Genomic DNA, 22,153 nt, shown 5'->3' with positions numbered 1-22,153 from the left:
CTCTGAACAAGCAGTCTTAAATCATGCGGTTAGTGCAGAGTAAGCACATTCCTCATTCTTTACCATAGAAATCTTTCTTTCCCCTGTCTGGATGATTGTGAGAGCTTGTTCATTCACTGTGGTTGATCTAGGGATTGGAGTGTGTGTGTGTGTTTAAGATGGAGATTCTAATAAACATTAGAGTTAAAAGAACTAATAAAATTGTATTAACATTTAAAAGCAGGGATCCCTGGGTGGCGCAGGGGTTTAGCGCCTGCCTTTGGCCCAGGGCGCGATCCTGGAGACCTGGGATCGAGTCCCACGTCGGGCTCCCGGTGCATGGAGCCTGCTTCTCCCTCTGCCTGTCTCTCTCTCTCTCTGACTATCATTTAAAAAAAAAATTTTTTTAAAGCAGACTTAACTTTTTAAATTTAAAATTCCAGAATAATCTTCTCCAGTTCCACTAGGGAATTCATCTATATAAACACACTTTGGCACAGTCTATATAGTTCACTGGCCCAAATCCAGCATGTAACCTGATTTTGTAAATGAAGTGTTACTGAAACATTAAAAAAAAATACATTGGCATAAATGATTAATCAGACATGCAGTTTTCTGGTATTGGACCATTTACTAAACCTCTAATTTTCTATTCAGTTGCCAGGTCGAAAAACAAATAGGGAGTAGAAGAGATTAGAGGGAAAGATGGATTCGTTGAGGAGGGCAAGAGGAGTTTTTATTGCAATTTATTAGTTCTGTATTCCATTTATATTGATAAACATTTTGGCAGATAAACATTTTAGCAGATATGATTTTGGTAATACACATTTTAACCTTAATGTTGTGTATATATTTTTTAAGATTTTATTTATTTATCCATGAGAGACACAGAGGGAGTGAGAGGCTGAGACAGAAGCAGGCTCCCTGCTGGGAGCTCGATGTGGGACTTGATCCAGTGACCCCTGGATCATGCCCTGAGCCAAAAGCAGAGAGAGGCTCAACCACTGAGCCACCCAGGCATCCCTAACCTTATGATTAGATGGAGTTTTCATTTCCTTGTATTTTATTAAAGAATAGGACAAACAGAGCAGAGCCATATGACTTTGGTTGTAGGTGTGGTCTGACTTTAGTAGGGAAAATTTTGTCAAGAAAATTTTTCAGTTGATTAATTGGCTTCTGTTAGGCTAAGCACTAAAGAAACAAAATACAGCCATGTCTTTAGAGACAGACTGAAGGCTTTTTAGGTAGAAGTAGTCCTATGAAATCATTAACCAATAAAGTTACACCTCATTTTATGCAAGTACATGAGAACAGTAAGGATGAAGTTAGATCATTTAAAATGGAAATTATTGGGAAAGTTCATATTTTTCCATAAGTCAGATTTTCTCATGATATGCTTGTATTTTGTACACTAGATAGAAGAATTGACCTTCAGGATATTTAGGACTCAGACACTTGCCCCAGCTTCTATTTTATTTTTTAAAGATTTTATTTATTTATTCATGAGAGAGACACACAGAGAGAGAGAGAGAGAGGCAGAGACCTAGGCAGAGGGAGAAGCAGGCTCCATGCAGGGAGCCCTATGTGGGACTTGATCCCGGAACTCGGGGATCACGCCCTGAGCTGAAGGCCGACACTTAACCGTTGAGCCACCCAGGCATCCCTGCCCCAGCTTCTAAACAAGCTGTGTGTAAAAATTGCTAAAATTAAGTTTCTCCAGTATTCTGTTTTAATTCTTGTGGGGAGAAAAAGACATATTAAGTGTGGCCCTGTTATTTAACAGAGGAAGCTATAATTCTAGGAGAGAACACGTGTGCCAAGGGAACAGCTACTCCAGAGCCCTTGAGTTGGTCTTCCCATTCCCCTAGCATACCAGATGGACACAATTTAGCCTTTTGGAGGCAGACTTCAAGTTCATTTCATTTTTTGAAAATAAGCCAATCTTGATTTAATCATTAAGTAATATTTAGTGAACATTTTATGAGATGTAGAGCCTTGAACTGTAAAGTCAAAAGACATATCAGACCCGAATCTTGACCTCAGAGAGCTAAGTGTCTAATAAGGAAATTAAGATTTGAAGACTATACTATATGAAATTCAAAGTAGTAAGTTCTATAGGAATGAAAGGACTTGAATCTTGTAGGCCAGCCACCTTGGCTTTGAATCCCAAATCTCTCCTAGATATTCATTGCCCTAACTACTGAACTTATTTAGGCTGTTTTCTTTTTTTTTTTTTTTTTTAAAGATTTTAGTTATTTATTCATGAGAGACAGAGAGAGAGAGGCAGAGACACAGGCAGAAGGAGAAGCAGGCTCCATGCAGGGAGCCCGACGTGGGACTCGATCCCAGGTCTCCAGGATCATGCCTGGGCTGAGCCACCGGGGCTGCCCTTTAGGCTGTTTTCTTACTTGTAGATAAGGGATAGAAATGTCTGCCTCATAGAATTGCTGGGAGGGTTAGATATTTAAAGCTGAGAGACTCTTTTAGCTCCAGACTTAATATCTGGTTGCTTATTCAGTATCCTTTTTAATGTCTCATCTATTTTAGTATAAATCCAAAACCTGACCTGTGAGCTCTCTTCCAGAATTTCTGTCTCCATGAATGGTATCAAAAGTCTTTTGAGAGGCGCCTGCGTGGCTCCGTGGCTTAAGTGTTTTGACTCTTGATTTTGGCCTAAGTCATGATCTCAGAGTTGTGGGATTGAGCCCTGCATCAGGCCCTGCCCTCAGCAGGGAGTCTGCTTCTCTCCTCCCTCACCCCACCTTTTTCATGTTCTCTCTCTCTAAAATACATTTTTTAAAACATCTCTAGCCAGAAATCTGAAAGTCATCTCCCACTTCTAACCCCATTATCCAGTCTACCCAGAGCTATTGATTTTATACCATAAATTTTCTTCCTCAAATTTTTGCACTTCTCTCCATTGCTAACACCATAGGTCAAGCTTTCGTCATTGCTCTTGCATAAGCTACTGTTAACAGCTTTCTTTCTCCCTAAATCTATTCCTCTGCTTGTCCCACACCCAGCCGAAGTGAACTTTTCAAAATGTACATATGGGTCACTTTTCTGCTTAAAACTCCTCAGTGAGTATCCATTATCCTTAGTCTTGCAGATAAAACCTTAAAGGCATGTTTGTCTCACCTTTGTTCTGACTTTTATTCCCAAGGCCTGTCATAGTTCATTTTTATAGATGTTCATATATTTAAGAGATGGACAAAGGAAGGAATATATGAAAGAACCAACCAATTATTGAGAAATTTAGGCCATCCTTTTCTTTCATGTTAGGCTGTACACATTTACAGAGGTAAGTGAAATACTCTTTCTGAATAAAATAATGTTTACCTTTGATGACTTACCTTTCCTCCTTTCACATCCCTCCTTTATCCCCAGCCTATCATTCTCCCCCATCCTTCTTTGCACCATTGTATTTATCTGAGGCTACTGAGGTACAGTTCAAGAACTCTCAAATTTCTTCTCCTGGTATAGTTATTAATGAAGGCCAACCATTTGAAATTCATATGAACAACTCTTCCTATAAACACATTATTTGGTATGCATGATAGTAAAGTGAAGCACCTCTTCGGGTGCTGCAAAACCGCTAGTAGTCTTCCCAATGGAGAATCACTGTCCACCAGTTCATAAATTAGGTCCCAGCTGATGAGGCACAAAACTGCAAGGGTCAGTCACAAATAGTTGGAAATCTCAGGAGTTTCATTAGTGAATAGTCTTGCTCTACTCTTCACAGAGAATGCCAAGGCCTTAAGAAAGCATAGGAACACTGGATGATACGACTGACAGGTACATGAACTAGTAAATGGGAGTTGGGGAATGTTTTCCATGTGACTCAGGTGATTTCCAGGAAAAAATGAAGTCTTGGGCAGCCCGGGTGGCTCAGCAGTTTAGCGCCACCTTCAACCCAGGGCATGATCCTGGAGACCCGGGATTGAGTCCCACGTCGGGCTCCCTGCATGGAGCCTGCTTCTCCCTCTGCCTGTGTCTCTGCCTCTGTGTGTGTGTGTCTCATGAATAAATTAAAATCTTTAAAAAAAAATGAAGTCTTGTTTTGTAATGTCACGTCCACCCATGATTTGGCCCTCCAAGGTGAGGAGTTAGCTATAGTTCCTATTATTTTTGTATGTATGTATGTATTTATTCATAAAGATTTTATTTACTCATGAGAGACACAGAGAGAGAGGCAGAGACATAGGCAGAGGGAGAAGCAGGCTCCTCACAGGGAGCCCAACGCAGGACCGGATCCCAGACCCTGGGATCACACTCTGAGCTGAAGGCAGATGCTCAACCTCTGAGCCGCTCAGGCGTCCCTATTTTGTATTTATTTAAAGAAAATATGGTTAAATTGGTAAATTTTATGTATTACTACACTTTTTATAAATAGCATGTTTTGAAAAAATAAGAGTGGTACAAAGAACTTCTGCATCCCCTTTGCTCAGATTCACCTATTGTATTTTTTTTCTAAGATTTCATTAATTCGAGAGAGCAGGAGCTGGGGGAGGGAGAAGCAAACTCCCTCCCCACTAAGCAGGGATCCCAATATGGGGCTTGATCCCAGAACCCCTGAGATCATGACCTGAGCAGACACTTAACCAGCTAAGCCACCCAAGTGCCCCTACCTATTATGACGTTTTATATTTTTACCCCATTTGTTTTATCAGGTGAATGTACACTTTTGTACATCTAATCTACCATCTAAATGTTTTGTCATTTGATCTGATAGTTTTGTGTGTTTGGTTTTTTTGCTTTGGTTTTTGGGTTTTTTGTTTTTTTAAAGGGGATAGAAGGTTTTTGTTTTTAAAGATTTCATTTCAGAGACACCGCGTGTGCACATGCATTGGGGGGTGGGGGCAGGGGGAGAGGGAGGAGCAGAGCAGGGATCCCAACCTGGGGCTCAATCTCAGGACCCTGAGATCATGACCTGAGCTGAATGAAGGCAGACACTTAACCCACTGAGCCACCCAGACACCCCTAAAGGAGATAAAAATTTATTGAATACACTGCAAGGGAATGGCAGGCAGGAGAGAAGAGGCTATCTGCCATGGGGTAGTAGGTTTTGATAGTATTATTTTTTTGTATCATTTAACCCACTCCAGTGCGGGATACAGTCTAGGTATAGGACAATATGTATAGTCCCGTCTTTTCTAACTTGCCTTTATGTTTTACAATATTGACATTTTTGAGTTCAGTGTATACCCCCCTTTTTTATTGAAGCATCCTCGTTTTCTGTTTGTCCAGTGTTTCCTTATAATTAAGTTGAGGTTACACAGTCTGGGCCAGAAAACAGAATAGGTGATTTGTTTTCAGGTTATGAAATCTGGAGACTCAATACTTTTTTTTTTTAAGATTTTATTTATTTATTCATGAGAGAGAAAGGCATAGGCAGAGAAGCAGGCTCCTCAAGGGGAGCCCAGCGTGGGACTCAATCCCAGGACTCCAGGACCATGTCTGAGCCAAAGGCAGATGCTCAACCACAGAGCCACCCAGGCTTCCTTGAGACTCAGTAAAACTTTAATTAAATGCAGAGTAAAGGGAATCAGCAAATGCTATAGGAATCGCTGAAAGGGGATAAAGAGACTGGAATGGTCTGGGAAGACATCACAGTTTACCTATTAGATAGACTTAGTTTACCAATTTGGTAGAAAGCATGTTTCTAAAATTTCAACACTTTCCCTTCTGTGTCAAATTTCGTATTTGTTCAGGCAAATGTATTACTGTCTTCTACCAGTTTTTATTAAGCTTGCTCCTGTATTAAATCAAGAGGAAATTATTTGTTTTTAAATATAATGAAATTGTGTCTTTCAAATGGTAATTAAGGACCTGCTGATTATTGTACAAGGTTCCCCAAATGATTTAGATCAGTATAAAAAATATTAAACTTTGATATATGAGAGAACATGTCTTTATTCCCTTCCTGCTTTCATCAACCATAAGAATCTGTTCAATTATTTGTACCCCCGGCTTTGCCACTATTGTGGAGCCTTTAAACCTTGCTACTAGAGCTATATAGAAAGCTTTTCTTGCCAGTAATTTCTGTGGATTGTATATGTATAAATGGTAGTAATGTTGATGGGTCTATCCTTGATGCCATTTTTCCTTTCCAGGCAATCTTATAAAAAACATCCAGACTTTAGATAAGGAGGTAACAAGCTACTTTGCAGAATAGGATTAGAGCTAGTTTAATTTTAAGTATGTTTCTTGGGTTTTTTATTATTATTTTCTTTCCAAGTTATAGGAAACATTGTGGTTAACACAGTTGGGATCTACTTATTGGTTAACAGGTAGAAGAGCCAGAGGTATATTTGAAGCCGTTGTTATAATTTTCTTCTTCCCATATGTTTTTAAAAATAATTCCTTGGCCTTTATGCATTTTGTGTTTGCAGTTTAAAGAAAACAGGTCTGAAACAAAGTCTTACCCCCAACTGCTTCTGAACACAGTGACCACCAGGTCTCCAAACATCAAGTCCACCTTCGTTCGCCAACCTGTCTGACATGTCGGGACCCGTGCCAAGCAGGGCCAGAGTTTACACAGATGTTAATACGCACAGACCCCGAGAGTACTGGGATTATGAGTCACACGTGGTGGAGTGGGGGTAATTGTTTCCTTTTACTTTACTGTCCTTGCTCAAAGGGCTGACTCTTGTGGATTTGTTGAGTAATTTGTGTCATAAATCCTTCCTGGCTGTGCATTTATAATCCTCAAGATTAAGACCTGATTTATGTTTTCTTCTGCCGTGAAGAAGCAAGGTATTGCTTTGGCAAATTAACAGCTCTGATAGGCTTATCATTTAAAAATTATTTCCATCTCTTATTCTTTGCTTGGACTTATATATATTCTGGATAAAAGACTGGTAAAGAGTTACTGTCAGCTTATCTCAACTAAAGGCTTTGCAGTTTGGTGAGAATTAATAATTGAGAGACTTGAAAAACACCCAACTCTTACATAAAGTATTTTTGAGGTCAGAGAATGTTGTCCCATGATACTGAAGGATGAAACGGCTCTCTAGAAAGATGTCCTCTTTCTGATAGAAGAAAAATTAAACCCTTATCAACATTTGCCCTGATCATTAGGCTAGCTATGTGTAGCACGGAATTCCACCCAAATTTCATTTTGAACAGTTGCAATCTACCTGAATAGCTGTGTTTGCTGCTCATTCTCTGTGCAGTCTCTTTTGGATGTTTGCATCTCTTGTCCCACCATGCGTATATTTAATTGATCAGGTTGTACTTATTGTGATAAAAGCATTTTGACATCAAATGCAAAAGAAAGCATTATGAAAATGCATAAAGCTACAGTTCCCATATGTTACATTTTATCTCTTCACACATGATATACATAACTTGTAAGTAGTTAAAGGTAGTCTCCAAAATTGGCATAAGGGTGTAGTGTAATGCTGATGGCGCCATGATGTTTAACAGTAAGTACATTACCTCTGCACAGAGAAGCACAGTGTGCTTCAAAGATATCAAGAACCAGCGATGCAGTATCAATAAATGTCATTATTGATAATCTAACAATTCCCTTCATATAACAAGCTTTAGATTCTAGGAATACCTGTGTTTTGTTAAGAAAAGTTCAACCATTCTCTTCAAGTTGAGTGCTTTGCACTTAGTTCTGCTTAAATAACATTAGCCACCCTTTCAAGGTTTTGGCATGGTGCTATTATTTGCTTGCTTGCATTTGTTTTCTGAGCCCATCCCACAGGAGAATTGGACCAAAACGAAGAGCTTCCTTCCCCTAGACCTGCCTTAATACATTGTCCATTGTCCTTAGTACCTTTTGCCTTGTCTGTTCATTCCCTTTCTTTTTAGCTGCTTGAGGAAAATGGATGGCTAATTTGTTACTTGGATTTTCATTGTCTCCAGCAAAAGTAAATAGAATTTAGGCTTTATTAAATGGACCATGTTTGTCATTCTTTAAAGCAAAGTCATGTAAGGTATAATTAGAGGGAGGGAAAAAATGTTGGCATTTCCCCTATTTTTTACCTCTGATCTTGCAAGTGGTCAAGGAATATGGGTAAAAGTAAGGAAGGGACCCCTACCTATGGTTTATGATATGTGATGTGATTTGTAAACTCCATTACATGGACTATTCTCAGGGCTTGCCTTAGAGGACAAGTGTGTGGTCAAGCTTATATGTTTGAAAGGCACTTAACTTCAGAAAGGCCCATTAAATATCAGCTACTTCCAAAGTGTGGCTGAATTGAAATATTCTTACAACACGTATTGACTTCTGCTAGGTGTCAACACTGGGCCAGGCGCAAGAGGACAGGAATATATAAAAATTATTATCCAGGGGAAAGCTATCTGTTTTTGGACACAAACACACATAACAAACCCTAGTACAAGCTAGTTATGTGTGGTATGCCAGTAGAAATGAAAATAATTTGGGATTTGACAGAATAATTAAAAGGCTTAAATTTCTCTAATTCTAGGATTTGGAACATACATTTTTAATTAATGACCTAGTTTTTAAAATACAAAGAAACCAATTTGGGTATTATTTGAAATACCTTTTATTTCTTTTACTCCTCCTGATAGTAGAGTTTTTAAAGTTAATTAGTGCCTTATAGTTTGAACTTTTTGAACTTTTAAAATCATTGTGACTTTGACTCTTTTTGTTCACAGTAATCAAGATGACTACCAGCTGGTTCGAAAATTAGGCCGGGGTAAATACAGTGAAGTATTTGAAGCCATCAACATCACAAATAATGAAAAAGTTGTTGTTAAAATTCTCAAGGTGAGTATAAGAAGAGAAAGATTATCATTTTAGAGGTATTTGGAATTTAGATTTTTTTTTTTTAAGTAATTGTACTTAAAAAAATTTTTTTAAATACCTTTTTTTCAAGTAGCATTTGAAAGGGTATTTGGAGTGCTTTAACACTTTTATTTATTGTCTGGTGAAGTGGATAGAAGAGTTTCTCTTTATTTGACAGATAGGAAACTGAAGCAAGAGAAGTGATTTGATTCAAGCCATACAGCTAGATTGTGGAGGAAGAAGGGAGTAAAGGTTCGATCTTCTCTCTCCTAGGTCTTACCTAATACTGATTCCCTAGATTTTTCGTTATAATCCATCCTTCTGTTTTCGAGAAATTGATACCTCTTCTGTGTAAGGATGAGGAGTCAGAAATGCAGACCTTTAAGTGGCAGGCTGGTGCCATCCATGCAGTCAGTACTCATGATTGGGGAATGTGAGTGATGGGTACTTCTGCATGTGCTCTAATTCTAGCTGATAATTGTTTTGCAGTAGTGCAATTTTAGTATTACTTGATATTCTTTTGCAAAAAGAAAGTAGAAATATATATATATATATATACACACATAATAAATATATATAGTTGAATGTTGGCTCAAGATTGTTGAATTTATGTATTTAAAATATACGTAATATTTATTATGTATTTATTTGACAGAATGAGAGAGAGCACGAGCAAGGGGAGGGGCAGAGGGAGAAGCAGACTCTCTGTTGAGCAGGAAGCCTGATGTGAAGCTCAATCCCGACTGAGCCATTGAGGCATCCCAGCTCAAGAGTTTTTTTATTTTTTATTTTTTTTTAAGATTTTTTATTTATTTATTAGAGACACAGAGAGAGAGAGACACAGGCAGAGGAAGAAGAAGCCTCCTTGCAGGGAGCCTGACACGGGACTCGATCCTGGGTCTCCAGGATCACGCCGTGGGCTGACGGCAGTGCTAAACCGCTGAGCCACCGGGGCTGCCCTCAAGAGTTTCTTTAAAAGCTCTACAGGGGGATCCCTGGGTGGCTCAGCGGTTTAGTGCCTGCCTTTGGCCCGGGGCATGATCCTGGAGTCCCGGGATTGGGTCCCACATCGGGCTCCCTGCATGGAGCCTGCTTCTCCTCTGCCTGTGTCTCTGCCTCTCTCTCTCTCTGTCTCTCATGAATAAATAAATAAAATCTTTTAAAAAAAATAAAAATAAAAGCTCTACAGGCCAGGTTTGGCCAATGGGCTACCAATATGCAACTTATAAGTTAGTTATAACTGTACTCTGCACTATCATATGTTAGGAACTTAGCATATAATTCCTTGCCATCGGAACGTATACATATTTGACACTGATAAGCAGAGGTTCCCAGACTTTCTCAATTTATAGCCACCCATATTGTCTCAGTAACTTTTAAGTAGTTATGTCCAGATAACAAAGTGTTTTGACGTGGGTGCCATTTAAAATGTTATATACAAGGATGTCTGGGTGGCTCAGCAGTGAGCATATGCCTTTGGCTCAGGGTGTGATCCTGGTCCAGGAATTGAATCCTGTATTGGGCTCCCTGAGAGGAGCCTGCTTCTCCCTCTATGTCTCTGTCTCTCTTTGTGTGTCTCTTGTGAGTCTGTGTGTCTGTGTGTTTATTGTGAATAAATAAAACTTTTAAATAAACAAACATAAAATGTTATATATAGAGATTTAAAAAATATGTAATACTTTTTATCCTCATATAACCATAATTAGTATTGGGATATGTAACCTGTCAATCACTGCACAGCTTCTCAAATGTTGGCATAAATTGGACACCAATAGCTTCATTTCCTTTTCAACTTTTTTTTTAAATTTATTTTTATTTTTTATTTATTCATGATAGTCACAGAGGGGGGGCGGGGCAGAGACACAGGCAGAGGGAGAAGCAGGCTCCATGCAGGGAGCCCGACGCGGGACTCGATCCCGGGTCTCCAGGATCCGTGCCCTGGGTGAAAGAAAGGCAGGCGCTAAACCACAGCGCCACCCAGAGATCCCCAACTTTTTTTTTTTTAAGATTTTATTTATTTATTCACAAGAGACACAGAGACAGAGAGAGAGAGGCAGACACACAGGCAGAAGGAGAAGCAGGCTCCCTGGGCCGAAGGCAGGCTCTAAACTGCTGAGCCACCCAGGGATCCCTCCTTTTCAACATTGATTTTTGTATAGTGTTTGCTTTTTATCATAGCAACGACTGAAAACCCAGCTTCACAAAAATGTAGTGCAATCTAATGTTGAAACTATGAGCTACCTCAAGCTAATAGTATGCTCTGTTTCTGGTGGATATTGGGTGTTGATTGATATTTCCTTCAGAAATTGAAAATTTCATAGAGCCTCTATGAACTTGCTGAGGTGCCATGGCACACCTTTCGGGAACCAGAAAGTTTAAGTATTGATATTTGTGTTACCACATGTAGAGGATGCTAGGTGGCTTAGTGGTTGAGCATCTGCCTTTGGCTCAGGTAGTGATCCCAGGGTTCTGGGATCAAGTTCCGCATCAGGCTCCCCAGAAGGAGCCTGCTTCCCCCTCTGCCTAGGTCTCTGTCCCTCATGAATAAATAAGTAAGTATTAAAAAGAAAAAAGAATTAGGCTGGAAATCAGAACATGTGGATTCTAATTCAAACTCTAAAAGTAATTAACCTTAACAGTCCTTTTAACCAATCTAAGGTGTTCGCTTATCTGTACAAATGAGATAATCCTGCTTTCCCTGACTTTCTCAGAGTTGATGTGAGGATCAAATAAATTATATATAGAAATGTACTTTGGAGGCTGAAATTCTGTTTAACTGTAGGATATTTATATGGAAAAGGATATGATAAAGTAACAGGTTATTTTATTTTAAAGATTTTATTTAAGAGAGAGCGAGAGAGAGAGCATGAGTAGGAAGGAGAGGGAGAAGCAATCTCCTCGCTGAGCAGGGAGCCCGATGCAGGGCTTAATCCCAGGACCCTGAGATCATGACCTGAGCCGAAGACAGACACTTAACCAACTGAGCCACCCATGCACTCCTAAAGTGATGGGTTATCTAGAGTCATAAAAAAGGTTTCACAGTTGAGAAGAAGGTGGTAGTTAGGAAAAGCTCCCAGGAGCTATTTTCAGGCCCTGAATGGAAGGAGGATTTGAGTAGGTGTAGGTGGAAGTGGAGAAAGGGGAGGTATGATTTAGAATGCACAAGATAAGGAAATAGGAAGAAACGAGTGAATTGTTTCATGTGGAAGATACTGAGTGACCATACTTGGGAGGTGAGCTTGGAAAGGGAGATTAAATTGGTGGTCACCTGGAAAAGATCATCTCTGCATTTCCTTCCAGTCTTAAAAGTTAATGTATATCTCTTCCAGATTATTGGGAGTTATTGATGGTTTTGAGTTAGGGGCTGACAAGATTGTTTTCAGCTCAGTCTTTTCCTAATTGTACAGTATATTTTACTATAATTATATAGATGATTATAAGTATAAATGAAATCCATTCATAAACACTTTAAATTTTTTAATTTCTCCCACCTATTTAAGACAGAATAGTTGCATTGATCATATTAAATTTAAGTCACTTGCCTAGTCTATCACAAACCAGCTTTGTAAGTTTATAGATTTTAAGGATTCTATAAAAAATTTTTTTTTTACTTAAACCGGCAGTTGAGAAATAGTGATTTAGTAGAAATCGGGATAGATTGATGGTTAGTTTCCGGAGGATAGAAAGATCTCTCAGATGCTCCAGCAGATCACAGAGATCTGATAGTTGAAGCGAAAAGAGAAAACTTCTGATCAGCCTGCTTCGCAGTAAGTGTACTGAGTTCTAATAGCAAGGCTAAGAGCTGTGAATTGAATTAGATGTGGACTGTGGTAGTCTCTATTAGCACATTTTCCATATATTGTCCACTTTCAACTGGCCCCCATTTTAACTTGGGTATTTATGTTACAACAGTTCTTCAAAGCAAGCTTAAATTCAGAAACATTTAAGTGCTCTTCCCAAAACTGCATAGCTACAAAGCCAGATTTTGAAGATGGTCTGTATCCAAGACCTGCTTGCTTGTGTTCTGTACCAGGTGCTTAGGACTTAAGGAAAGGTTAAAAGATTTTGCGGTATGGTTTGGTAGTTCCTTGACCTGGTTTATCAACCTAGGAAGTATCTAAGAATAGCTGTCTAGCTCTATTCTCAAGATTCTGATTCAGCAATTCTAGGTGGGACCTGGGAATCTGTATGTTTAAAAATCAAAGTGACTGTTGATCATGAGGTTTAGTAGCCACTTATCTTTTTGATGAAGAGATGATACATACTTAAAACAATTTCTAAGAATCACATGCAATGTATCAGTAGTCTAAGGTGACTGACACCCTAGGAAAGACCTGCATAGTCTAGGGTAGCAGACATGGGCCATGGGTGGCTATAAGGTTTGGGATATGTTTCGTTAAACATACTAATTTTGTTTGTTTCTTTTCACTTTTTTATTTTTAAAGATTTTATTTATTTATTCATGAGAGACACAGAGAGTGAGCAAGGCAGAGACACAGGCAGAGGGAGAAGCAGGCTCCGTGCAGGGAGCCTGATATGGGACTTGATCCCAGGACTCCCAAGATCACGCCCTGGGCCAAAGGCAGGCGCTAAACTGCTGAGCCACCCAGGGATCTCCATCTTTTCACTTTTTTAATGTGGTTATTAGATCATTTAAAATACACACGTGGCTTGCATTGTATTTCTTTTGGACTAACACTATTTTAGATTATTTAGAAGGAAGGCTTTGTGGAGGAGATAGAGTTGGACCAAAGCCTTCCTCAGAAGAATGAAAAGGATTTCTGTATGAGAACAGATGTAGAAATAATGGTTGTGGACAAAGGAACATGGGACTCTGTAGAGTGGTCTTTTTTAAATGGAGGAAAGGGTTCATTTATAGAAATATTGGTGATGAAACTAGACAGATATTATGGATTACGTCCCAACCGATTCAGAATATATATATTCTTATTGATTATTTTTACCCATAGTGAAAGCCTTAGAGAACTTAATTTGCCCATTGGCACAGAGCCAGCAGGTAATGAATGTGCAATTCATGTTAGGCAGTCTGACTTCAAGGCCACATTTAACCCATAAAGTTATGCTGCACAAAGATGGTTTGGGTATCCCTGCTGTTGGTCCTGACTTCTTTCCCCTCTGTAGGGTGGGGACTTTTTTTGGTTTTTCTAGATTTTATTATTATCTTTTAGAGGTGGGGAGAGAGAGTATACACAGAGGAGGGGCAGAGGGAGATAATCCCAACAGACTGCAGTGAACACAGAACCTGAGGCAGGGTTCAGTCTCCCAACTCTGAAATCATGACCTGAGCCAAAACCAAGTATTGGACGTTTAACCAATTGAGCCACCCAGGCTCCCCTAGGGTGTTTAGAGGAAGGAATGGAAAGAGCTCATGCTTTATCCTAATTGACAAAGAGATGTTTACAAGATATGTCTCAGTATTACCATACACATTCCTAGTTTTTGTATAGTTTTAAAAAGTTAATATACTAAGATTAACAACTGGAATTAAATGCTGGTTCTGCAGAGGTCTGGTGTTTGGAATGAAAGTCTTTTTTCTTTCAATTCAACATTTGCTAAGTACCTATAGAATACCTGGCACAGGGCTAGGAGAAGGGGTTCAGAGATGAGACTGACACATATCCTTCCTTCAAAGAACTCCTAAGTAAGCCATTTATGAATTACACTACGTATTGAAATACTTGGAAATCATTTCACTAATACTTTTACCCTTTTAGCCAGTAAAGAAGAAGAAAATCAAGCGTGAAATAAAGATTTTGGAGAATTTACGAGGCGGTCCCAATATCATCACACTGGCAGACATTGTAAAAGACCCTGTGGTGAGTATAGTAGGCGCTGGCAAGGCCCACTAGAGCTGAGGTGGTGTTTGACCCATAGCACAACTGGCCTCTATTTTCCCCCCTCTACCGTTAAGTCCTGCTTTAAAAGTGCTTAATCAGTTATACCATTTAACTAGCTTGGGTCTTTCTTTCGAAGAGACCTCCACCCACAGACTATTTCTTATTCTTCTAGGCTAAGAGACTGATAGCACTGGAAACTGAAATGTGTTAATCCATTTTGCAAACTCAGGTCCGATGCCGATGGGCGATGGGCGCATTGTCGGGCTGCCTAGAGCCTGGTGAGACTTCAGCTCCATGTCTTCTGTTTGAAATCCATCCCAAAAATGACCTAAGTGTGGTGGTGATCAGAGTGGGGAGGGCTTGTAGCAGTAGAGGGTTTCCTACTACTGAGGCGAGGACTACTAAATTCACCACGTAGTATCTGCAAACATTGCGCCCACTAAAGCTGCCAGGGCTGTTGCTAATGTGTGTTTTCTTTTTCTTTCCCCTAGTCACGAACCCCTGCCTTGGTTTTTGAACACGTAAACAACACAGACTTCAAGGTATAATATATAACCAACCATTTCAAGGTGTTGGGGTTTTAGACCACATAGAAAGCCTCTTAGTGATGTTACCGTTAGAAGAGCTTCCTTCTAACTTAATTAAAAAGAGCTTTTCATCCTTACAGTGCTAAGTTTTCAGGTAGAGAAACTGCTGTACAAGCGGTGTCTGCTTTTAACATCTTGGTATTTTGCTCTTTCATTCATTTGGGGCTCCTTAATTACCAATACATTTACTTTTCACCATGTTTACCATTCATTTGACAGATTATACAGATGTCAAACCTAATAAAAGGCCACAACACATGTTTAGTCAGGCTCTGGCTGTAAGGCATTTCACTTTAAAACAACTATATTCAAGAAGGAATGTATTGTGTATGTACAAGCAAGGACTGCTTATTCCTTGGGATTCCTCAGAAACTCTGGGCTATAGATCTTAAAAAGAAGGGCATGGGGGGAGATGCAGAAGGGTAGTATAAATTCTGGTATAATACAGACCTCTACAACAACAGATCTCTGACTTCCACCCCATTCAGTGCCTGCTTATTGAAACATTCTCAATTCCAGTATAGCAGAGGAATGTGGGCACTTTCTTGGTTTACAATCTGTAAAGGTATTTGACTTGGCCTTTGTACCAGTCTGGGATTAAGAACGTTATGTATCAATAAATGGGTGAATCCTGTGAATCACTTGCTGAGAGGAGGAAAAAGGGAAAAACTGTTTTAGAATCAGAATGATAACTTCAAGGAAAACTGTCATAGGCTCTCACTAAACATTTAACAATATGTAGATATTTAAAAATCTGCAACTTTTTGGAACCTGGAAAGGATACATGATAGTCATTTGGAGTTAACTTTCAAATTGGGACAGGAATAGTTCTGTTAAATTGACAGATTTGTCAGCAAGCCATCTTGCATACCCACTAGTGATCCACAGTGCTCATAATGTAAGCCAAAGATGGGTTAATACCTTACTGAGGCCAAAATGCCTTGTATGAAAAGGTCTGGAGATAAATGAAGAGCAGACTAAATTGCAAATGTATAACATTAATGCATATTGCATATATAAATTGGTATATTCCCAACAGTGCATTATAGCTTGAGCAACACAAGTTTAAATAAGTCTTCACTTTTACGTATAGGATTAAAAACCCAAAGTATCTCTTTTAAAAAGCATATTTTCTGCTGGAGAAGCAGACTGGTGAACAGACAGACCTTGGAACAGTGTCAAATGAGCCAAGTCTTAGTTTGAATTACTACAAAGATGAGAATTGCCTTCCCATCAGCATTATTTCATGGCTCAAATGTTGCATTTGTCTTTAACAGCAATTGTACCAGACGTTAACAGACTATGATATTCGATTTTACATGTATGAGATTCTGAAGGTAAGGGAACCTGAAAATACTAAATATCTTTAGTTTGATCTTCCTTTTGTTAAATAGTCCAATCAACTGGAAAAGCCAGTGAATTACCTTTGAAAGTATGTTAAAAGAAGGAGCCTCTCGGGGGATCCATGGGTGGCTCAGTGGTGTGGCACCTGCCTTCGGCCCAGGGCGTGATCATAATCCTGGAGTTCCGGGATCGAGTCCCACATTGGGCTTTCTGCATGGGGCTTGCTTTTCCCTCTGCTTGTGTCTCTGCCTCTCTGTCTCTCTCTGTGTCTCTCATGAATAAATAAATCTTGAAAAAAAAAAAAAGAAGAAGAAGGAGCCTCTCCATATAAGATTTAATAAGTTAATAGCATCAGAACCCTTGTGGTTTTATGGAATAGAGTCTAGTAGGAATGTGATTTAGAAACATTTAAAAGTGAGCTGATACTTTAAAAAATATTTGTAATCTCTGTTGTGCTCCTATGAAAGTTACAATTAAATTATCAAAACTTAGAAAAATAATTTCTGATATGCTGGTTTCTGGTATATGTTATTTTACTTAAAATTCAACAAGTAAAACAGTAAACTAACACAGCCCTCAAAGGGTCATTGTCCTAAGGATTATGTAAATCTCTGTTTAGAGATTGCTGACTTAGAGTGGACTTTGACTTCTAAAGTGGGATCACTATCTTGCTCCTGGTAAGCATTAAGATCAGCATTATAGATGAGAAAATTGCTAAGAGGTGGCTGAAGTTTCTTACCAAATGAGGGTGGCTATAAAGCCTGCATTTGAACCTTAATAGTGCCCTAAAGAGACTATGCCAGAAGAGATATTTGATCTTTCCATTGGCTCATGCAATATTGTGGCAAGCAGGACCTCACAAAGTTAGGGATATACTTGTCTAGTCCTGGGAACCATAGGAACCCAAGTTGCCCTTCAGGAAGGACAAAAACTTGGCCAGTAAAAAAAAAAAAAAAAAACAAAAACAAACAACTTGGCTAGTGACATCTGCTGGCTTGAAGGCTGGGATTAGCAAACCCCAAAGGTTATGCTACTCAGTTCACCTTAGTTTGAGATTGGACATGGTTTTCAAATCAGATTTGATGTCATAAATCAGGTAACATGGACAAATTTTTGGCTTTGTGAGCCATAGGGTCTTTCTCACGCTACTCATATCTGCTGTGGCAACACAAAAGTAGCCAGAAACGATATGCAAACAAATAGGTATGGCTGGGTGCCAATAAAACAGTATTCATGAAAATAGGCAGCAGGCCATAGTTGGCCAATGGGCTACGGTTTGCCAACCTCTATTGTGGACTCTTAACTGGTAGATTATTGTTCTTGATGAAAGGTTTGTAGTACAGACCAGTTTTCTTCTGAGGGTCCTATGTTTGTGAAAATAATCCAGCCTTTGGGTAAGTGGGAGAGATTGGCAGTGATGTGCTGCACACTGGGTGTTTTTTAACAGAAACAATGTTGAAACGACAGGTAGGAACAGAACGTGAAGTTCAGAGACTTGAGTTTGCTTGACTATAGGATCTTGAACAGGTCTCTGAAGAATAACATGGGAGTGACTGTCCTAACTCTGACTCCCATGGGTATTGTGAGGCTAGGAAAACTATAGAGGAAAAAGTTAGAAAGCTTTAAGACTATCACTCCAGCACACTAACTCTTTCTTTCTTACCTATTCCTCCTACAGGCCCTGGATTATTGTCACAGCATGGGAATTATGCATAGAGATGTGAAGCCCCATAATGTCATGATTGATCATGAGCACAGAAAGGTAAAGTGATAGACTGCCATGTGTTTTTTATTAGTGTGATAGAGTTATCACCTCATCTTCAACACTTTATTCCTAGTATCTGTCATCATCACTGGTACCTATTAAGCACTTGATAAATATTTGCTAAATGAATGAACTCGTTAACAAATCAGAATGTTGAAATCAGTATTCCTATTGCTAAGAATACTATCAAGAAGGAAACAGATGGGCAGCCCGGGTGGCTTAGCAGTTCAGCGCGGCCTTTGGCCTAGGATGTGATCCTGGAGACCCGGGATCGAGTCCCATGTCAGGCTCCCTGCATGGAGCCTGCTTTCTCCCTCTGCCTGTGTCTGTGCCTCTCTCTCTGTCTCTCATGAATAAATAATAAATCTTTAAAAAAATAAAGAAGGAAACAGATTTGGTGTACCTGGCTGGCTCAGTCAGTAGACCATGCAATTCTTGATCTCGGGGTTGTGATTTTAAGCCCCAGCTTGGGCATAGAGATTACTTTAAAAAAGAAGAAGGAAGGAAACCAATTAGTGGACAAAACATTAGCTTCAGGCAGGAAAGCTGGCTTCTGGTTTCATTTATTAAATAACTAGTCTCTTGGGGAAACTGCTTTCTCCTCATTTGCTTCCTTTTTCTTACTTATACAATGGGTATAATAATATTGCTTTGTGTACCACTAGGTTGTTGTGAGAATTAAGTATACCTAATTATACTTTATTAAAATAAAATTTAATTTATTACATAATTGTAATGTAGATAAGATACTCAGAAAATGCTGCTGCTTATTAACAAGTGTCATGAGGCCCCTAAACTCTACAGATGCTTTAATAGACCTGCACTGACCACATGGCTTTATAGTCCTTTTTTTAAGGTTACCAAGCCCACCTTTTGTAGGCAGTGATGGCTATCCATTATAGGCTTTGGGGACATAGTTGATTTATTCATCAGTTAATATTCTTTTAGACTCAAACTATATAATACATATCATTCAAGAGACTGGGGTTGTATGTGTGAGACAAATAGACAAAAAAATTCTTGTCCATAGCAAGCTTGTATTTGTGGGAGGCTGGTGGGATAGAAAGTTAAGTGATGTGGAAGAGCAGCTCCTGGATGGCTCAGTCTGTTAACCATCTGCCTTCAGCTCAGGTCATGACCTCAGAGTCCTGGGATTAAGCTCTGCATCAGGTTCCCTGCTCCGAGGGAAGTCTGCTTCTCTTCTCCTTCCTCCTCTCCCCAATTCATGCACGCACATGTGCTTGCTCTCAGATTCTTATTAAAAAAAAAAAAGTCGGGGTGTTTGAGTGGCTCAGTTGGTTGAGCATCTGCCTTCGGCTCAGGTCCTGGGATCAAGCCCTGTAAGGGGCTCCCTACTGAGCAAGGAGCCTGCTTCTCTTCCCTCTGTCAGCTGCTCTCCAGTTTGTGCTCTTTCTGTGTCAAATAAAATCTTTAAAAAAAAAAAGTGATGTGGAAGAAAAGTAAATCGTGAATAGGGAACGGTGGAGGGTGTTGTGGTTTTAAGCAAAGTTGTAAAGGGAAGGTTTCTTTGGGAAGGTGACATTTTTAACGACACTTTGAGGGAACCAGCCATGTAATCTCAAAAACAAATGTGTCCCAGATAGATGAAAGGTGCAAAGGCCCTAAGGCAAGAAAGTGCATGGCATGTTGGAACAAATAAAATCAACAGGGAGGAGAGGAATGAAATGAGATCTGCAAGGTAAAGAGAACCAGATCATGTAAAACCTAAAGGTCATTGCCAGGCATTTTTTTCTGAAGGTGCAGAGCTTTTTTATGCAAGGTTCGAACGGAGGGTTGACATTCTCCTATTTTCAAAAATTCCTTACACATTTATTAGAACAATTAAAATAGTGGCAGTACCACATGTTGGCAAGGATGCAGAGAAACTCAGTCTCATGCATTGCCGGCAGGAACATGAAGTAGCACAGCCATTTTGAAAAATGTCAGATTGGGGTGCCTGAGTGGCTCAGTCAATTGGGTGTCTGACTTCAGCTCAAGTCATGATCTCAGGGTCCTAGAATCAAGCCCTGCATTAGGCTCTCTGCTCAGTGGGGAGTCTTCTTCTCCCTCTGACCCTCCCGAACTCAAGCTGTCTTCCTCTCTTCTCAGATCTTTTTTTTTTTTTTTAATTTTCATTTCATTTTATTTCTTTTTAAGATTTTATTTATTCATGAGAGACAGAGGCACAGACACAGGCAGAGGGAGAAGCAGGCATTATGCAGGGAGCTTGACGTGGGACTCAATCCTGGGTCTCCAGGATCAGGTCCTGGGTTGAAGGTGGCGCTAAGCCACCCAGGCTACCCTTGAATCTTTCTTCTCTTTTTTTTCTTTTTTTTTTTTTAAAAGGCACCTGGGTGGCTCGGTCAGTTAAGCATCTACCTTTGGCTCAGGTCATGATCCCAAGATCCTGGATTGAGTCGTGCATTGGGCTCCCTGCTCTACGGGGAGCCTGCTTCTCCTTTCTCTGCCCGCCACTCCACCTGCGTGTGCTCTCTTTCTGTGTCAAAAAAATAAGTAAAATCTTTTTTAAAGAAAAAAATGCCAGACTGTTGTTTTTTAATTTGTAGGTTTCTTAAAACGCTATCATGTATACTAAACAATCCCAGGAATATGGCATTTATCCCAGAGAAGCTAAAACTTAGGTCCACACGAAAATCTATACATGAACACAACTTTATTTGTAATAGGTCAAAATTAGGGAAAGCCCAATGTCCTTCAATGAGCAAATGGTTGAATTGTGGTATAGCTATACCATGTCATTTTATTACTATGTAGTATTCTTCAGCATTAAAAAGGAAAGAACTAGGGGTGCCTGGCCGGCTCAGTCAGTAGAGCATGCAACTCTTGGGCTTGGAGTTGTAAGTAAGTTCAAGCCCCGTGTTGAATGTAGATTACTTAAAATATTTTGGGGCTCCTAGGTAGCTCAGTTGGTTAAGCATCTGCCTTCAGCTCAAGTCATGATCCCAGGGTCCCGAGTTGGAACCCCGAGTAGAGCTTCTAGCTCAGCAAGGAGCCTGCTTCTGCCCCTCCCTCTGCGCTTGCTCTCTCCTCCAAATAAGTAAGTAAATAATTTTTTTAAAGATTAAAAAAAATCTTTTAAGAAAAAGAAGAACTGGGGCACCTGGGTGGCTCAGTCAGTTAAGCATCTGATTTGGCTCAGGTCCTGATCTCAGGGTTGTGAGATTGAACCCCGTGTCAGGCTCCACACTCAGCACCAGTCTGCTTGGATATTCTCTTCCTCTGCTCCTTCTGCTTGCATGCATGCGTGCTCTCTCTCTCTCAAATAAATACATAAATCTTTAAAGAGACAAAAAAGGAAAGAACTAGTGATAATGAACAACTTGATGGATTTCATGCTGAGTGAAAAAAAGCAGTGATAAAAAGTTCCACCAATGAGTCCATTTTCAAAATGACAAAATTAGGGCAGCCCTGGTGTGCTAGCACCAGGGTGTGCAGCCCTGGTCAGCAGTTTAGCACTGCCTTCAGCCCAGGGTGTGATCCTGGAGACCCAGGATCGAGTCCCACGTTGGGCTCCCTGCATGGAGCCTGCTTCTCCCTCTGCCTCTGCTTCTATCTCTCTCTGTGTGTCTCTCATGAGTAAATAAATAAAATCTTAAAAAAATAAAAATAAACAATATGACAAAATTGGGGCTTGAAAACAGAGAGGTTGCCCCAGGAGTTAGGTTAGGAAGTGAGGGGAGGGGATAGCACAAGGGACATCTCTGGTGATGAAACAGTTCTGTATCTTCTTGAGTTATAGGAATCTATGCATTGATAAAGTTGTAAGAACTACATGCATGTGCGTAAAACTGGAAAATAAGATCTGTAGTTATACAAGATGTTGCTATTAGGG

General features: G+C 39.8%; 1 protein-coding gene across 1 annotated transcript in view; it reads left to right on the top strand.

The window, feature by feature from the left end:
• The window catches only part of CSNK2A1 (casein kinase 2 alpha 1), a 56,411-nt gene that overhangs the window by 23,044 nt on the left and 11,214 nt on the right, over window positions 1–22,153 (top strand). Inside the window, exons 2-7 of the mRNA XM_055301112.1 lie at window positions 6,372–6,581; window positions 8,617–8,728; window positions 14,482–14,583; window positions 15,096–15,146; window positions 16,469–16,528; window positions 18,214–18,297. Of these exons, the coding sequence (XP_055157087.1) occupies window positions 6,481–6,581; window positions 8,617–8,728; window positions 14,482–14,583; window positions 15,096–15,146; window positions 16,469–16,528; window positions 18,214–18,297 (510 nt within the window). The 5' untranslated portion in view covers window positions 6,372–6,480. The remainder of the gene's footprint in view (window positions 1–6,371; window positions 6,582–8,616; window positions 8,729–14,481; window positions 14,584–15,095; window positions 15,147–16,468; window positions 16,529–18,213; window positions 18,298–22,153) is intronic.

Source organism: Nyctereutes procyonoides, unplaced genomic scaffold (assembly GCF_905146905.1).
Source record: "Nyctereutes procyonoides isolate TBG_1078 unplaced genomic scaffold, NYPRO_anot_genome, whole genome shotgun sequence".
In the NCBI taxonomy this organism is placed as follows: domain Eukaryota; kingdom Metazoa; phylum Chordata; class Mammalia; order Carnivora; family Canidae; genus Nyctereutes; species Nyctereutes procyonoides.
This window is presented reverse-complemented; position numbering and strand designations above follow the sequence as displayed.